Genomic DNA, 18,872 nt, shown 5'->3' on the forward strand with positions numbered 1-18,872 from the left:
TTCTTTATTCTCATATTCAGAATCTTCCATTAGACATAAGTCAAACATTCATAATCCACCAATATATTTTGCCTTCTTGTTCATACTATCAATTATATTATAGTTCAATTTTTTCATAACTCATTTTCAACTATTTTATATACACTAAACTGAGCCATTTTTCTCCAATTTTAGAGTGATAATTTTAATTTTAGTACTTATATTTTGCTTTTTTGAAACTTCCTCATCAATTTTTATAGTCTTATTCCTTCATTCAATTCTCATTATCATTCATTTCTTTAATAGTTCACCTACTTATTTCATACTAATCATCTGGCAAATCTAATATCTGAAATTGTAGGGAAGGTGGCCTAAATTCACTCTGTGTTGCATGTGATTGTTTTGCTTCATGATAGCTTGTTTTCTTATGCTTTTAGGCTTTATCTTGAGCTCAAATTTCACAAAATTTAATCTGTGAGAATACTAAAGCACTTCTTTCTAAAGATTTTGGATTTGCTTCTGACTAGTGCTAGGGTGCTACCAACTTGGATCTATTTTAACTTAATCTCTTGTCTTAGGGATACCTTGCCTTTTAATGGTGATATACACTCAAGAAAGTGATCCTCACAAGAATAGGCTTTCAGTTACACATTTTTCAGATGATATGATTATAATTGGAGAGATTTATTCAGTACTCCTGATGGTGTTTTTATTCTACTGCTGGATTAAGTTATTGTCCATATTGCTCTTTCCAGTTACTATCAGTAAACTACTATAATAGCTTAGGACAGTAGCCATATATATATTCAGTGTAATTTTCCAGTTATGTGTTTTCATTATGTCAGCATATCCAGTCCTTAATAAATAGGGTATATAGATTGCATTTTTTAAAGATAATATCATTTACTCTTTACTATTAATTATTAAAAATTACTGTTAATTACTATTAATTTTATACTTAGAGTAGGAAGAGAGATGGACAAACTTTTATATTGTGACATTTTGCAAACATATAAAATACCCTCATCCATCATTTTACTGAAGATATAACCCCAGTTCTACATAGAATCTCTGTTCATGTCCCCCTATTTGCTTGAAAATCAGGCTCAGATTTCTTCTCTATCAATCAGCTTAATATGACCAAAATCTGCATTTCTAGTATTAGCTTTTAGCACTGAAGGCAATGAAAGGGTCAGTGCTCATAGCTGTATTACTTCTATGACTTTAGTTTGATTTGAATTTTTTTTTGTCCTGGCCTTTAAAGATTTATTTGTACACTCTTGAAAAAGAGAAAACACTAAAAAGTATATATTTTTTTTAGATTTCTCAGTATCTTGGTGTTTTGTTGAGGGCATTTTAGAATACTTATTCTGCCTCATCCTTGGAAATGGAAGTCAGCCTCTTTTCAACGTATATGCAGTGAGTTAATCCAATCTACCTCATAAAAATAATGTGAGGATTAAGTTTAATAGTTTAAAATTGCTTAGTACAAGGAATGACATAAAAATTCACTCAATAAATAGTAGCTTTTTACTATTTATATGACATTAATATTTTATAAGAAGTAAACAAATTGATAAAATCATAAGGCATATTATTTTATTAAACAAATGGCTTTTCAATAATAATTTTGACCTCATGACTGATATACACTTATTTTCCTGGATCACTTTACAGTTTTCCTTCAATCAGTATTTGTCTATTCTGCTCAATTTATGATAGGGTAGATGTGACACTGAGTGATCAATTCAAAGTCATAATTACTGGAGCAATTAATGGGTCCCTCAAGGTGCCTATCAGGAGCATTACTACTAAAGCACAATTAACCAATTTAGATTTTGCTTCTTTTTTCATAAACTCTCTCTGCTATTTCATGTCAGGTTAAAAAACTTACAGATGACTTTAATAAGAATAGAAATAAGGGCAATAACAATCCACACACAAGATGAAATAATCACTAATCAAGAGAACTGGTAAATGTTTTAGACTTGTAAATGTGTGATTTCAATATTTAAGATCCCTAATACTTTTAAGCTCATACTGTACACTTTCCTTAGAAATTGGGAAACTGGTTACATGCAATATTCACTTCTTACAGGGAAGATTTTACTTTTACTATAAGGAAAAGATCCCTGATACTGGAGGTAGTATGGTCAACTGATCACGTGCTTGGGGATTCCAAGAGCAGAGATTTGAATCTAAGCTTGCTAGGCTTATGGCCTTTGATACCCTTTCCACGTCTACAAAATTGGACGTGGTAGAAGACCTTATACCATAGGGCTATTATAAGAACAAATGAGAAAATGCATGGCAGACACTTACAGCAGTGCCTGGGCCTTTGTAACAATTATACTATTATTGCTATTGCTATACATTTTGCTGTATCACTGACATATCTTCTGTTGTTTGGTCACTCTGTAATAAGTTGTAAAAAATAGATAATCTGGTACAATTTTTGGAGCTATTTCCTGATTAGCTAACCATCTCTCAAATCATTACTGTGAGGAGAAAATATAGTGCCATATGATTATGAAGAGTGGAAGATGCCTTTTCAAGGAATGGAAATAATTTATTACTTATCTGAATGCAAACTCACACTCTGAAATTAGGAATAGGATCTAGCTTATCTCTTTTAAATATTCATAGGCAATAAAACTCTGGCTCTTTGATTGATTTAACAGGCAATTGAATATTACCTTTGCTCTGCATAATTGCAGCTATAAGAAACATTAGGTAGGCAATAAAAAACCCCACAAACCTCTGACATAGGCATTTAATTGAGAAGAAAATGGGCTAAGGCTCATTTTCAAGTGAAAGGGCACTGTGTTTATTAATGGAAAAAAAAAACCCACCTTTTCTTAAGCAAAAAAAAAAAAAAAAAAAAAAAAGCCAAGAAATCATGGCTTAAAAATAAAAACAGAATTTTTGATTACAACAATCTAATATATAAAATGAAATTTTTATAAAAAGAAATCAATTTAAAAACTCTTACTGTAATCATTTTTATTTCCCTAGCCCCTTATATAATTTATTCCAAGTCTGCATCTGCATTTCATCAAAACACCAGTCTTTTCAACTAAATATTGAATGGGAACTTCCAAACGACTTATTTAACTAAAAATGTATTAGGGGTTTCTCTATTACCTAAGTAGTCTGGAATTGATTAAAGTACTCAGATTTTACCCTGAGACACAGGAAAACCCTGTTACTACCCATTTTTTTTAACTTGGCATTTTATCTGTAAAGTCACATCAGCGTATTAAAGACTAGCACAACAGAATTTGAGAAGGATATTATTTCTAACATGATGTGGTTTTCATCAAAGCACTAAAGCACTAAATATGTTTTATTTATGTTGCCAAATTACTCTCAGGTTATTACTGGCTAGATGTTTTATATAAGCATAGGGCTTATAGTGGTTTCAACTTTATTTATTTAATTTTTATTTATTGTTACTATAGCATTCTGTTTAATTGACTACTGAAATAGAATGAAAAACTCCTTCCAATTTTAAAACTTGGGAGATGATCAAAAGTCCTTTTGCAGTCTTCTGTATTTTATTTAAATAATGGAGGGATGTACATGTCATTGTTTTCCTATTGAAATATATGTACATGCTTGTCTATGCTTGCCCTTTGTACGTATGTGTGAGTGTGCACACACACACACACACACACACACACACACATTGCTTTGAGGGTAGATACTATAGCATACAACCTAGTGAAAACAAAATCACTTTCCAGTATTTTATACTTTGCTCAGGGGAGCCCTATGAATCTGGATCTGTTATCACAGATGAGGAAATGGAAGCCTGAAAAGGTTTCTGTTCAGTGTGTTTTTACTTCTTGTTCCTGTGGCTCTGGGTTGGCCTGTGGGATACCCAGTGGAGCTCTCCTCATCTGTACTCTACCCTCTACCCATAAATTTTATCAGCACCCTCTACAGGTGTCTTCCAACAAGTTAAGTGGGTGCTCCAATGGAGAGTTCAGCCTACGTGGCAAATACAAGGGCAGCTTTCTGGAGCCCAAGCTGGTTTCCCTAAATTCAGCAGCACTCAGCATACCTAGCTTCCCTGGGAATCCAACAGGCACCCAATTCAGCTTCCCAGAAAATTCAATAACATCCCTCACAGGTTATATCTCCACAAATTTTGTCAGCATCCCACTTCAAAACTCCCTTCACACACTGACTTCAGCCCACTGACTATGTACTAGCTCTGGTATGAGTCAACTGAGAAAACTTCTTTTCCATTTCATGGTCTGTTGACATACTCTTTCCAAACAGGTTTGAATCCCAGGCTTGGGTAGAGTGCCTCACTTTCCAAGTCAGTTCCTTCTCTGGGTACTATCCCTCAGCTCCAGGGAATTATTCTCAGTTCTCTTCTATCCCCTCTTAAAAATTAATTCACAGTAAATACTTAATACATATTTGTCTTAAATTCTCAGTGTTTAAGCTACTCTGTAGTTTCTGTAAACTGTTTGATCTTGATTCATACAAGCGGCTACTCCAACCCAAGTTTTTCTGATTCAAATTTTTTTTTTTAAGTTGACGTTTCTTTTTTTTTTTTTTCCCACTGTACAGCAAGGGGGTCAGGTTATCCTTAGATGTATACATTGCAGTTACAGTTTTTTCCCCCACCCTTTCTTCTGTTGCGACATGAGTATCTAGACATAGTTCTCAATGCTATTCAGCAGGATCTCCTTGTAAATCTATTCTAGGTTGTGTCTGATAAGCCCAAGCTCCCGATCCCTCCCACTTCCTCCCCCTCCCAAAACACAGTTTGGATATAGCATAATAAGTGTTTTATCAAAATTTGTTGTTGAACTGGATTATTATTTATTTGGGGGAGATATCAAGTTCCTCAACAAAAAAGACCTTTGAAATATAAAGATGTAAGTAGTTTTTGTGTTACTAAGGTTTGCAAGAGCATTACATAAATTAGGATGATGCCAGGATCAGGATCAGAGAGTGGTCTATTCCTAGTGACACAACAGATAAACACTGAACATGGTTGATGATTAAAATTGGGCCTTTTCACAGCTTAGCCCAAATCAGTTTTACAACGTGTCTTTTGATTTTTTTGCTTGAACTGCAATTTCTAACCTGACACTAAAGCTCAAAAATAAACACAAGCACATTCCAATGTCATATCAAAACATGAATTTAAATGACCCTTGAACTAGTTGCTACCTCGGAAAACCTACTTCTGCTTATGTCCAGTAACTGTGCAACAGGGCCAAGAAGCAAACGACTGTTTAGAATCACCTATTTCCAGTCTTCAGTCTCTTATATTGATATGGAAAAAGTATGACTAGAATATTCAACAAAAGCAGTGCAGGATTAAGGACCATTCGGAGATTCTAGTACTCAAGAATTCTTTCTTTCTGAAGTTTAAACATGATCAAATTTCTCCCCAATATAAAGAATAAAAGGTTCCCTGCATATCATTCTAGCTACCATTCCCGCTCAGGACCCTTCTTTGCCTTCACCGCCAAGCTCCTCACAAGAAAATTACACACTTGCTTTGCCTTTTCTTTGTCTCTAAAGTCTTCTGTAATGCACTGCCACCAGAGCCTCTCTGTCCCCAGGAAAACTCCATCAAAATTGACAACCTTTTAGCCCTTACCAAGTTTCTCCACCATACTTGACAGTTTTTCATGATTCCTTCTTATAAACTGCTATCTACTAAGCATCCTAGTTTTAACTTGAGTGTCCTCTTACTTTTTTTTTTTTTTGATCATTTCTACTTCTCTTCTTGTCACCACTGTTTCCTCAGTTCAAAATATGATTTGCTTTTGTTTTTTTTACCTTTCTACAGAAAAGAAAATCATGGCCTGGGAGAATAGACTTGTGGTTGCCAAGGGGGAAGGGGAGGAAGTGGGAGGCACTGGGAGCTTGTGGTAAACAGATACAGAATGTTGCCTTTGGGATGGATTAGCAATGGGATCCTGCTGTGTAGCACTGGGAACTCTGTCTATTCACTTATGATGGAACACATAATGTGAGAAAAAAGAATGTATACATGTATGTGTAACTGGGTCACCATGCTGTACAGTAGAAATATATTTATATATAAGTAAATGATAAAAAAATAAAAAGATAAAAACTTTGATTTGGAGTAGATCTCTAAAATTCTGTCTGTGATTCTTTTCTCTTGGCTTATTTAAGGTGATTTCATGAGCTTTACAGTTTTAACTAGCATGGATCCTGACAAATTCCCCATCTGATTAGACTAAATCAAACTTTTCAACTTTGGGGCTGTATATTTTTCTCTTGATGGAGTTGGAATATCCCTACCAGGGTACACCATTAGTCCTGTAGCAGAGCCTGCTGATGCCCTTTCACATGATGCCTTCACCTCACGTCCTCTGAGTCCATCTAAAGATTTGGTGGCTAATATGTGCATGCACTGTTAGATTCCCAACATAAGCACCCACATTTTTCAATTTTACTATTCTCTGCAGCCCAGGAGTACTAGGATTTGATGCACCTAAAGGCAGTCCTAAAACACAAAGAGAAGAAAATTGGTGGATAAATGTTCCAGTTTCCATTAGCTCAGCAGGACAATTCTAAGTGTTCTCTATGACACTGGTGTTCTACATGATTTCTTTAAAGCCCAGTATGGGAGTGAGCCCAGTAACTCACAATGGAAACTCACTCATCAAAGCATCCTTTATCAGCCTTCCAACCTTTCATTCATCTTTCCTCCCATGCTCTCACTTGTCCTTCTTGGTATCATTCCCCAAAAAAACTAACACCTAAGTTCTTGACTCAACAGTTGTTTCTGGTTAATATCAAAGTTAAGCAGGCACATCTGGCTCAATGGGGGCAAAAAATGACATGTGATCTTTCACCTCCAAACTTGCCTTTTTTCCCCCTTACTTTCTCAAAATTGTTTCTTAAAAAATTCAGATACCCAATCACCTAAATCATAAACCCAGATACCGTCCTGCGTTTTGCATTTTCTTTGGACCTATCCACAATGGCCTTGCCTTCAACTGAGTTAAAGTTCGTTTCTTACTTGGTCTCACTGCCTGCAATAATAATCTCCCTATCTCCTAGACCACCCACTCTCCACAGTGGTAATGTAATCTGATCATGGAACCACTCTCCTCCTTCTCACTTTATGTTAAACTCTTCAGTGGTACCCTAACTGCATGGTAATAGACCAGTCTTCTTGTGAAACTTAGATCTCCCTTAGCAATCTCACTCAGGCCTATTTGTTCACGCTCATCTTCAGCCACTCCCAATATATATTCTGTGTTCCAGCAAAATCTAATACTCTCAAGTTCTTGCACATGCTGGCATCCACTTGCCTGGAATCACCCTCTTACACTTGCCCACTTGACTGTTTTCTACTCTAAAATGTAGTTTACAACTAATCTTCTCTAGGAAATCTATCCAAAATACCTTTCAATGAGGACCCACACAGGTGTATGTCCTTTTCTATATTGTCTAATCCAACATTTTGCATCTTTTTTTTTTTTTTGTCTTTTTGCAATTTCTTGGGCCGTTCCCACAGCATATGGAGGTTCCAAGGCTAGGGGTCCAATCGGAGCTGCAGCCGCCGGCCTACACCAGAGCAACGTGGGAACCGAGCCACATCTGCCACCTACACCACAGCTCACGGCAATGCCGGATGTTTAACCCACTGAGCAAGGCCAGGGATCGAACCCGCAACCTCATGGTTCCTAGTCAGATTCATTAATCACTGCGCCACAATGGGAACTCCACATTTTGCATCTCATAAAGTTATTGGTTTTTATGTCCTGAAACACACTAAGAAATCAATACATTTTTGGTTAACTAATTAATGTCTGTAAGTAGCAAAGTACAGGAAGTTTTTCCCACTTATTACCAAACCTTAGAACAGTGTCTCACATGGAATAGATGCGCTTAGCACTTGCAAATGAAAATAAACTTCATTTTGAGGGTTTTCTTTTTCCCTTCTTGACAAATAATCCATTCTTGATTTAGGAGACCATATGCAAAATATTATTAGATTTAGAGAAATGTGTTATTTTATTTTGATTTCTTTTTGAAAAATCTACACAATATGTAGTATATGAAAATCTCTCTATTATATGTAAATGAAAACTCATATTACTTGGGAAGAATAAACTATATCCAATATTTGGGTACTAACAAAATCATATATTAACAGATTATGTGTAACCACAGCAAATGTGTATGTACATGTTTGAAGACAGAGAGGAAGAGATGATGATGATATCTACACATAATGATTAGTCTTGCATAGGGAAAAGAACTCTGGTCAGATATGATCTGATTTTGAACACTAGACTTATTCCTTCAAAGATTTGAGCATGTTACTATGTTTGGTATGTTCTCGAGTTTCCTATTAAAACTCATACTTTATAAAGTTTATTAAGTTAAAATAATACACATGTAAATACTTTTATCTATGTTTAGCACTTAAAAGTTTCTACAACTTGGAAACTGAGCTAATATTTAAAGTATTCCTCATTCTGCCTGAGAAGCATAAAAGTATTTGCTGGACATTTATGCAAATTAGTTTAAAGACATTTTTCACTCCTCTCATCTTACCTCTTCATGCAGTTCTCTCCAACGAGAATTAAATGTCTCAAGTTCTTCATTGATCAGTTCATCCATGACTCCGCCATCTGTTAGGGTCTGTGCCAATATGCGAATCTGATTCGGGTTATCCTCTGAATGTTGCATCAGATTTTCAAGTGACTGAAACACATTTGCAATAATTACTATTTCTCTTTTTTTCTAAATTCATTGAATTAACCCAAAATGCTTAAAATATTCTGATTTACATATAATTAGGTTATAAGCAACTCAAAGCAGTATTTGAGATACACAACATGAAAGATCATTATTATTTCAAAACTATGATGTTGCTCCATGTGAATCTTCATGGATTTGTGTCAGAACTATGGAGTAGGGCACATAAAAATTATTCATAGCCATCTTTTTCTCTGAGGCTCTACTCCTCTAAAACCTGGAAGGTAAGATACTCAATTTCTCAAATTCTCTTATAGCTAGTAATGGCCAAGTGACATGATTCTGACAATGTACATAGGTAGAAATTCAAGAGCAGAGTTTCCTTTCCACGTTAAAAAAAAAAGGTACAGTCTCTAGAGAAAAATCCCTTCGCCCTTCATACTTTTCATACATACACAGTAGAGTTAAAGGAGCCATCTTTGGATTGACAGGCAGTAAAAACAAGGATGAGGTTCTTCAGTCGGTTCATTGAGTAGCAACTGCATGATCACAGCCTTTGTTCTGGCCATCATAATTTTACTATGCAATATAAGTTGCAGGTTTGCTTCATCTTTTTTAAAAGATGCTTCACACTCTTAGTTCACAATGAATGTTTGGCCACTGAACATCTCTGACAGGCACAATATTACAGTCCACTTGAGACCTCTCTCACTGTTGATACCTCTTCAATTTTACAACTCTCTTGCAAAAGTAAGAAGTTAGAGACAATCATGCCCAGGTTTCTACTGCGATATCCTAGGATTCCAATTCTATTCCATCTAAAACACTTCACATTTTCCTTACATTTTGGTTAATTTGTATACCTTATTTTAGCAGATTTAAAAAGGGCTGCATTACAAATGGCTCTACACATAATACATAGGCTAAAACTACATATTCGTGACATATAAAGATTAGCCAAAAGTACAATAAAATTCATAGGACATAAATTATTACCTAAGTGTCAGAAATTCACATAAATCAAAACTTAGAATGCAAACTCCTTTTTTAATTTTTTAAATGATTTTTATTTTTTTCCATTATAATTGGTTTATATTGTTCTGTCACATTTGACTGAGTCACTTTGCAAACTCTTTTAAATTTTAGGGGTTATTTTTTCTTTTCTTTTTTGGTCACCCCACAACATAGGGAGTTCCTGGGCCAGGGATCAGATCTGAGCTGCAGTTGCAAACTACTCTGTAGCTACGGCAATATCAGATCTTTAACCAATTGTGCGGGGCCAAGATTAAACCAGCATCTTGGAGCTACAGAGACACCTCAGATCCCATTGTATTACAGCGTGAACTACTAAATTTTAGTTTTTAAAAATTTCCAAAATAAAACTTGAAATGTATTAAAATTCTGTATGTATTAAAATGTATTAACATTTTAAAGATACATTTCCAGGACCAAAGTACAGTTATTTAATACCTTAAAACATTCTGTAAGGTATAAACTTATTATTTTAAGTAATTTAAAAATATGCTCCAACTCAGTGACAATAGCTGTTAAACTAGAAATAACATTTTTACATTATCATCCTGTTTAGCTCTATTCCAATGGAGGAAAATTTTGCATTCAAACTCTCTTTACACGTCTGTAGTAGATTTAAGCAGGTAAAGAAAAGTGTCAGCATAGAACTTAGTGAGGTAGCAAAAGGCAATGTTTTTTAATTTATGTTATTTAAATTCTCCTTAAAATCTTAAGAATGGAAGTTTTATCCCAAGTGCCAGTGCTGGGAGAGACATGGCAACTATACTTGCGTGGTTTTATATATTTTTAAATTTTTTTAATTAAACTATAGTTGATTTTAAATATTTCTTCAATCTCTGTTGTACAGCAAAGTGACCCAGTCATACACAGTTCCCTGTGCTGTAAATAGGACCCCATTGCCCATTCATGCCAAATATAACAATTTGCATCCACCAACCCCAAACTCCCCATCCATCTTACTCCCTCCCCCGCCCCCTTGGCAACCACAGGTCTGGGATGCCAATGATCTGTTTCTATTTGTAGATAGGATCATTTGTGCTATATTTTAGATTCCACAAATTAGTGATGTCATATGGTATTTGTCTTTCTCTTTTTGACTTACTTCACTTAATACGAGAATCTCTAATTCCATCCATGTTGCTGCAAATAGCATTTATTTTCTATCTGGTTCTTGACATCTTTCAAAAATGTATATACATTATCATAATTATATTAGTTCACAAATTACCTCTAGCACCTCAGAGATTTCCTCAGCTCCACCAGGAATATTTTCAGTGGTCTTAAGTTTAAATTCTACTTCGCTTAGCCACTTGTTTGCCTTCTCCAAGTATGACAATAACTCATGCCAGCATGCCCAAACTTCCTGTGAAAGAAATATATATGTATCACAGATGAAATGTTTTGATAGAAAAGCGAATGTGTGATTTTGGATTTCCATTTTTGAAACTTCTGAAAATAAATCAGATTTTACATCTTCCATGTTTCCTTTGAAGTAGATCACAGAAGTTGCAACTAGTAATTTTGAGCATCTACTATGTTTGTAATTACAAATCATTAAGGAAACATTTTATTACATGAATAAATTCAAGATTTGGTGATTTATTTTCTAAATAAAAATGATTCATGAGCACTACAGTTTTGGAACTAGAACAATATATTTTAGAAGAAAAGTAACTTTTTGAAAGTATACATAAATACAATTTCAATTTTTTTATGTTTAATGTTTTATGAAAACAAAATCATTTGTACCTTTTTATTATAATAACAAGTTTTATTTCTAGACCACTACTGTCAATAAAAAAATCAAATAAGTGAAAAAATATAAGCATGTATAAAACTGCACATGTAAACATAATACCCAAACGTATCAACTACTGCCCCTTTCTGTGAGCTTCTCTAAATTTTATCATATGTAAATAACTTGATAGTTAAAATTATAATTTAACCATAGCTCTCTTTTTACTAAATTTTACATTCTCTAATGTTTTTACATATTACTAAGATATATTTTTAATAAAAATCCAGGTTTCATTTAAGTGGCTCTAGTTTGATTTCCTTAACAATCAATTCTTACTGGAAAGATAGATTACTTTTAGTTTTATTTGCTATTATGTATTTGTGAGTGGTAACCATCATCGTGAATATGGATTTTCCCATATTTCAAATTATTTCCTCATATTATTAAAAATATGACTACTACCTATTTCAAGGATATGATGGTTTTTAAGTGGCTTTTGACATACACTCAAAAAATTAATATTCAAAAGTACTCATATAAGACAAAGCAAGATTTTAAGATTGCTTCCAGAAGATATACAAGTATATTTTTCTGACCTTGGGATGGGGAAGAATATCTAAAATAAGATAATTTATAAAAAATTGTAAGGAGGAGATAAATAAATTTAATTTCATTAGACTTAAAACCCTCTATTAATCAAGACACAAGGAAGAAACTGGAACACAGCTTCATACTTGAAGAAAACAACCGCAAAATTGATAAGAGATGTACGAGAATATGAAAGGAATGCCAAGTCAGTTAAAAGATGGACAAATATCCGAATAGAAAAATGAAACAGAGTCCTTAACCAGTATTTGAAAGAAAAAGATAAATGCATATCTGATAAACATATACAAATATGTTTGAACTCATTATTAATCAAGGGAATATATGTCAGGATTACAATGAGATATTTATCATCTTGACCAACCAAATTAGAAGTTTGACAATTCCAAGTGTGAGAGAAAATATGCATTAACACAAATTTGTATTTATTGCTGGTAGGTGTGTATTAGAATGGCCATTTTGGAAGACAATTTGTCATTTTCAACAAAGTAAATATTCACATACCTAGCAACCCAGCATCTCCACTTTTCAATACATATCCTCAGAGGAACTGGTTTGCATGGACAAGTTATAAGAATGTTCATTTCAGTACTTTTTATAATAACCAAGATAAAAAAAGAAGGAAAAGAACCCTAATGTTCTGTGGCAAGAGAATGTATACTGTATCATATTTACACAGAGAACACGGAAGTAAAAATAAAAACTTCATCAAATAGAACCATATGGATGAGTTTCAGATACAAAAAATGTTGGGCACAAAGAGCAAACCTTAGAAAACTATATAGTATAGGCTACCACTTTTTATAACCCTCAAAACAGGCAAAGTTCAGCAGTGTATTGTTCAGGCACTCACATGTGTATGATAAAATATTTGTTTAAGCAGAGAAATAATAAAGAAAAATTTCTGGATTAGGATTATGTCTGCTGAGGAAGAGTAGGAAGATGCACTAGAGGATAAGACTATTAAAATAATCATTTTTCATTAGCATTGAGATTGTAAATATTGGGCAAATTTATAAATACAGCAATGTAATCGCTATCACCTGCAACCCTCTCGCCACCACCAAAAATGAAGCATAGGAAGGAAGTTTTATTTTAGGAAGAACTAAAAATTCTATCAGATTTTCCATATTTTCACCTTTGCTCATAGCCCTTGCAAATGATGGAGAACATTCTCTCTCACTAACGGATGAAAAATATCAGTGTAACCAGCCTTGCCAGCCTACCAATTTTTGCCTGGTATTTAATGTACAGTTTATCACAAAAAATGAAATTAAGTATTTTGCTTTAAAAAGTGATAGAAATTTTAAATCTGGGTCATTTCCAGCTCCTGCTGGACCCCAGGCTATCTTCCTTCTGGGCAAATATCCCAGTCGGAAAATATAAACATCCCCTTAAATACAGAAAGGTACTTTAGAGCTTTGAAGACAAGGATATGTGACTGGTCATGTGTCTTATTAACTTTAGGGCAGACTGAGGTAATGAACTACCTTGCTGATTTAACTATCAGGATGGATGGCCTTTTGTGTCCTCAATGCATTTGAAGGACACAGCCGGAGAGGCCGAATGTGTCAGCTTTATAGGTTACCTTTGCAAAATAAAATATAGTCTTATTGGCTGAATTGGAGCTAAAAACCACTTAGAGTAATTGTTAAACTTAACATTTGGAACTTAAAATTACCTTGAAATCACCAAATTCAAAGTGGCTTTGAAGAGAGTACAAATGAAACAGGAAACTACCATTCAAAAGGGTATATGGAACTGATGTGGTAATTCCTCCTCCCACCCTGCTTCAGTCATACTGAACTGCTTGATAAAATATTTTTAAAACATTCTAAATTCACAGCTGCTTTATGAAACAAATGAAAAATCCTCAGGTGGCAGAAACAAAGAGGGAAGTTAAGGGCACTAAAGGCTGGGAAACTAAGCTTAACAAAATACTGGCATATCAGAACATAAAAGCTGAAGTATCTGACATTAACTTGGGATGGGAAAAGAGGCATTTGTATCATGCATTCCAGGGAAATGGAAAAGAATAAAGTTGGGTGTCGATGATCCTGGAGACAAGAACAATAACATCTATTAGAATGTAAGGAATTGGCAAGAAAGACGATAATTCTTTGGATTTCGGTTGGAAAATAAGAATCCACTCATAAGAAATTGAAACCTAAGTTTATATCAAACATGAGGATAGAATATAACATCTCTCAGACTCTGGTAGAAACAAATAGAAAAGACTCATAAAGACCCCCCGGTAACCTAGCACAGAAGGAATTTCCAGGAAAATACACTATCTCAGAAATAAAAAATCACAAGCCATGTGAGGAAATTCACTGGGAGTTGATAATCATAACAAATGGTAGAATCTATACACTGTGATCAGAAATAACAGAACAATATTAACAAATTTTATAATAAGTTTAGCCTGGTGATAAAATTTTCTAATGGGATATACTTTTCTTGAGATTGAAAACCGGAGTTCATACTTAAGAAATAAAACCAGAGTTCATACTTATGAACTTCTGCTGGTTTCTATAAGCCCTCATTTAAATAGAGAGCGCTAATGGTGGAGTCACTGGGGGAACATAAAAAGAAGAGAATTTGAGAACTTAGGCAATTATTTTTCTCTTACCTTCTAATTAGGATGTTTAGGAGGAACTCAACTTGTCCCTTTTTCTTCACACAGGATCTAAAAGATCACTGCCCTTCAAGTAGGTGGATACATCCAGAAAGGAATGGTTAACATGCATTCCCTACTGAGCTGCTGCTATGGCCAGAGAGGAATCAAGGACAAATCTTTCAAGTTTCTCATTCCTAAGAGTTATGTAATATGGGCTCTGCCAGTGCCCACAAAGTGGATAAGACTCCAGAGGATCACAAAACATGAGTCAAAAGGGTCTAATTTTCAATGTAGTATAAAGCTATTGGCAAGAGTCAGCCTGATATTCTTGTTAAATACTCCAAGGTTATCATCTATATTTAGGAAAAAAAATTGGGAGGGTCAAAGTCCATATGAATAAAGCCAACTAGTCTATCAGACCATAACAAGTCTATAGAAGACAAGCCAGATCAGTGGTGATAACCTACAGAGTTTGGTGATAACAGATTCATCATCACAGATATGTGTATGTGCTAACAAAAAATGTTAATTACAACTGCAGCCAGCCAAGAATAGAACATCAGATGAAGAGTCTATTTTCCTCCCTTATCTTCCTATATACCAAAATTAGAAAGTTACTATCCAGAAATTGAGAGAAGGGGTCTGTAAGATCACTTTTTCTCACTTCCAGTATTGTATAAATTATTGAAGCCACAGGATTAAGTCGGTAGAAGATTTTAATAAAGTATGAGAACAAAATATATATGACACTAAATGTCAATGACCAAAAATAAATGAAAAGTTATGGGATCAGACTGAAATATGGATTAAAAAGCCAACTATAGGCAGAAAATGGACTTAAACATGTTTCACCTTAGTTACTGGAAAAATAAAACTGTCTCATGCTTATTACTCATTAAGCTGAGACTTTTCAAACAAATATATTACATAAGTTTAAATTGTTTAACTAAAAGGAGAAACAGAAATGATTACACAAAAGCAGAAGATTGTGGAAAAGACAAGACAGATTTGCAAAACAACTAAGTAAAACCTTGGGAAATGGAAAATACGGTCTTTGAAAAAATACACACACAACTAGATGTCCATATGGATAGAGATGAATATATTTGTATATCAAAGAATAAATTAGAAGTAGGCAGTTGAAGAGAGAACTTGTGAATTGGAAGAGAGATTTTAGAAAATTACCATGAATCCAAAAGATTAAATAGAAATACAGAAAATATTAAAGAGAAGCCAAGAATCAGAATACAGAATGGGGAGATTTTTCATAAATCTAATAAAGGTTCCCCTAGGAAAGAATGCAGAGATTGGGAGAAAGAAAACCTTCAGTTAATGGAGACCACTAAAGAGAGAAATAATCTTTCCATTCTTATTAATACACCAGATGACAAGGTATAAATGAAGACAAATTATGCATAGATAGATGGAAACCGGAAAGATTCAAAGACAAAAAAAAATGAAAATGTACCAGAGAAAATTAAAAGAAACAATAATTTAACAGCAGATTTGACAGCCAGACACTTTAGAAGAAAATAGAAAAACATTTTTCAGTTTTGTAAAAAATAACTCTCCCAACATAATCATATAATCAGCCAGGCTCAATACTGAGGGCACAAAAAAGAGTTTTCAGTCATATATAATCTGAGAGCATTTTCTGTTCATACTCAGTGAGAGAGCAGAACCAAAAGAATGATACAAAAAGCAAAATCATCACAGAAATTGGTAAAATAGTAGTGTCCAAACTAAATAATTATAATTAAAATTAATGATAATTACAACAAAAGCAGTGGCAATGGCACTAATTTAGAGGAGTAAGAAATAAGGTACAACAATAATATGGAAGATGGGAAATAAATTCAACTAAAATATTCTAGTGGTTCTACTATATCATTCACTGCTAGAGAGTACATAGAAATATTTATTATTGGTGGACTTTTTGATTAAGGTATGCAAGATAATAATTAAGGGTCCCATTAAGATAAAATAAATAGCATATGTATTCCAAATCAGTGGGAAAGGAATAAAAATAAATAACTTGATAACTTTAAGACAAAGAGGAAAGTTTAGAAGTGTCAGTAAAAGATGAAAAATGGAAGGCTAATTCATAAAAAATCTTGACAATTTTGTTATTAATATGAAAATAAAAGATTCCTTTGGGAAACATACCCCAAAATAGATTTCTGGTGGATAAGCATATTATTAAATGAACAGCATGAATAATAGAAAGCAAAATATAATGATAATGTAAAAAATTTAAGAAGATATTTAATGTTTTATTTGAATGCTTAGATATAAAAAGTCCTCCTCCCATATAACATGGTAGTGAATCAATTGTGCCTTCCTTAAAATTTACAGTGTTATCCCTTCGCTTCCCTTTGTTTTATTTTCTGTAGCACTTATATAAGAGATTTTACATTATATCCTCAGCAACTATAATAGTTCCTGGGATATAGAAGACACTAGCCAAGGGTATGAGGAGTAAATTGGATAAAAAGTGAACACGGGATGCTAAATAAAGAAGGAATTAGAATTGATAATGGAGAAACTTAGAGTTCATATTTTACAATTAGAAAGCTAAAATACTGGAAACATCTTGGGTACAGGGTAAAAGATACAGTTTTAATATTTTTAAAATTCTACTTTACTGGTCTGAATTGTATCTGCCTTTAAATATTAAACACTCAATATAAAAAAGTTCCCTGAACAATCATGTTCTTCAGCAATAATGAGAACCCAAATTCTTTATCAACCATATTCACAAAGACGACTCAGTTTATGCGAGGGAAGTTAATCTAAAGGCCAACTAGTGCGCAGTACCTGTAGGCAATACCATTGTGCTGTAGGGAAAGTTGTGTGTTCCTTGAAACAATAACCACTGTTAGTAAACAGTATTTTCACAAGGAGAATCATAGTTCATTTTTGATACAATTACATGATAATCACTTGAGGTATGTGAATTCTTTATCAACTATATTCACATCATCTTAACCTAAGGTGTAAGTCATGTAGGAAAGATAAAGTAGGACTTATGATAATAAATAAATATAATATAAAATGTCCAAAAAAAGCTAAGTAGACAATATGTTTTATAAAGAACTCTATAGGACACAGCAATTACAAAATATAACTATAATAAGATAGATATTCTCCCCAGAATACCTTCATGTTAAGACATTCATATGATTTTAGGGACATTCAATATATAAAAAAGAGAGACCAATTTCTATAAATCTTGAGAAAACTTGTGGGATTTGGTGACCTAATAACAATAAGGGTTATAATAAAAAGACAGACTGGAAGCTGTTCACATTTATTGAGTGCTAGGCTAAGTACTTTAAATAAAATAGCTCATTTAATTTTATAAGCACCCTATGAAATAGGTATTATTTTATGTTCATTTTACAGAAATGAAACAGGTTTATATAAGTTAAGCAGTCTTAAACTAAGTAGTCTTAAACCAGAGTTCATGTTCTTAGTCACTATGCTTCACATACAATCTTAAGTTGACATGTAGTAATTGATAAAGATCAAGAAAAGCAACTGACTTCCAAAGTCTTGCATTTCCCATTCAGCCTGGTACAGAGCCACTGGTAGTTGGTGGTTAGAGTGTCAAGTTCCTTTTTTAAGGCCTCTTGTGCTGCAGGTGGAGCTTGAGCTATGACACTGTTTACAGACTCAGTGAGGAGTTTCACCTTTGCTTCTTTTTGCTGGGCCTCTTCTTTAGCTCTCTGAAAAATAAAGAATGTCCTCTTAGAAAGATAAATATCACATGATATCACTTAAATGTAGAATCTAAAATATGGCACAAATGAACCTTTCTACAAAACAGAAATAGACTCAGACATAGAGAACAGACTTGTGGTTGCCAAGAGAGAAAGCGGGAAGGAATGTGATGGACAGAGAATTTAGGGTTAGTAAATGCAAACTATTACCTTTAGAATGGATAAGCAATGAAGTGCTACTGTATAAAATAGGAAACTATATCCTGTCTCTTGGGATATTCCAGGATGGAAGATAATATAAGAAAGAGAATATATATATATATGCCTATATGCCCATATATATATGCCTGGGTCACTTTGCTATACAGCAGAAATTTGCACACAATTGTAAATCAACTATACTTTAATAAAAATTAAAAAAAGAATTCCCTTCTAATAGCAAGGCAATGACTTTATTTCC

General features: G+C 33.7%; 1 protein-coding gene across 25 annotated transcripts in view; it reads right to left on the reverse strand.

Annotated features, from left to right (window-relative positions):
• Positions 1 to 18,872, reverse strand: part of DMD (dystrophin) — a 2,611,869-nt gene that overhangs the window by 1,390,673 nt on the left and 1,202,324 nt on the right. For all 25 annotated transcript variants that reach the window (XM_021079543.2, XM_085006422.1, XM_085006420.1 and 22 more), the window contains 3 exon segments: positions 18,236 to 18,418; positions 10,955 to 11,089; positions 8,551 to 8,700 (listed from right to left, as the gene is read on the reverse strand). In XM_021079543.2, coding sequence (XP_020935202.1) covers positions 8,551 to 8,700; positions 10,955 to 11,089; positions 18,236 to 18,418 — 468 coding nt within the window.

Source organism: Sus scrofa, chromosome X, assembly GCF_054392235.1.
Source record: "Sus scrofa isolate SSC_HxYL_T2T_F1_AM1 chromosome X, Sscrofa_HxYL_maternal_Yorkshire_Landrace_v2.0, whole genome shotgun sequence".
Taxonomy (NCBI): Eukaryota; Metazoa; Chordata; class Mammalia; order Artiodactyla; family Suidae; genus Sus; species Sus scrofa.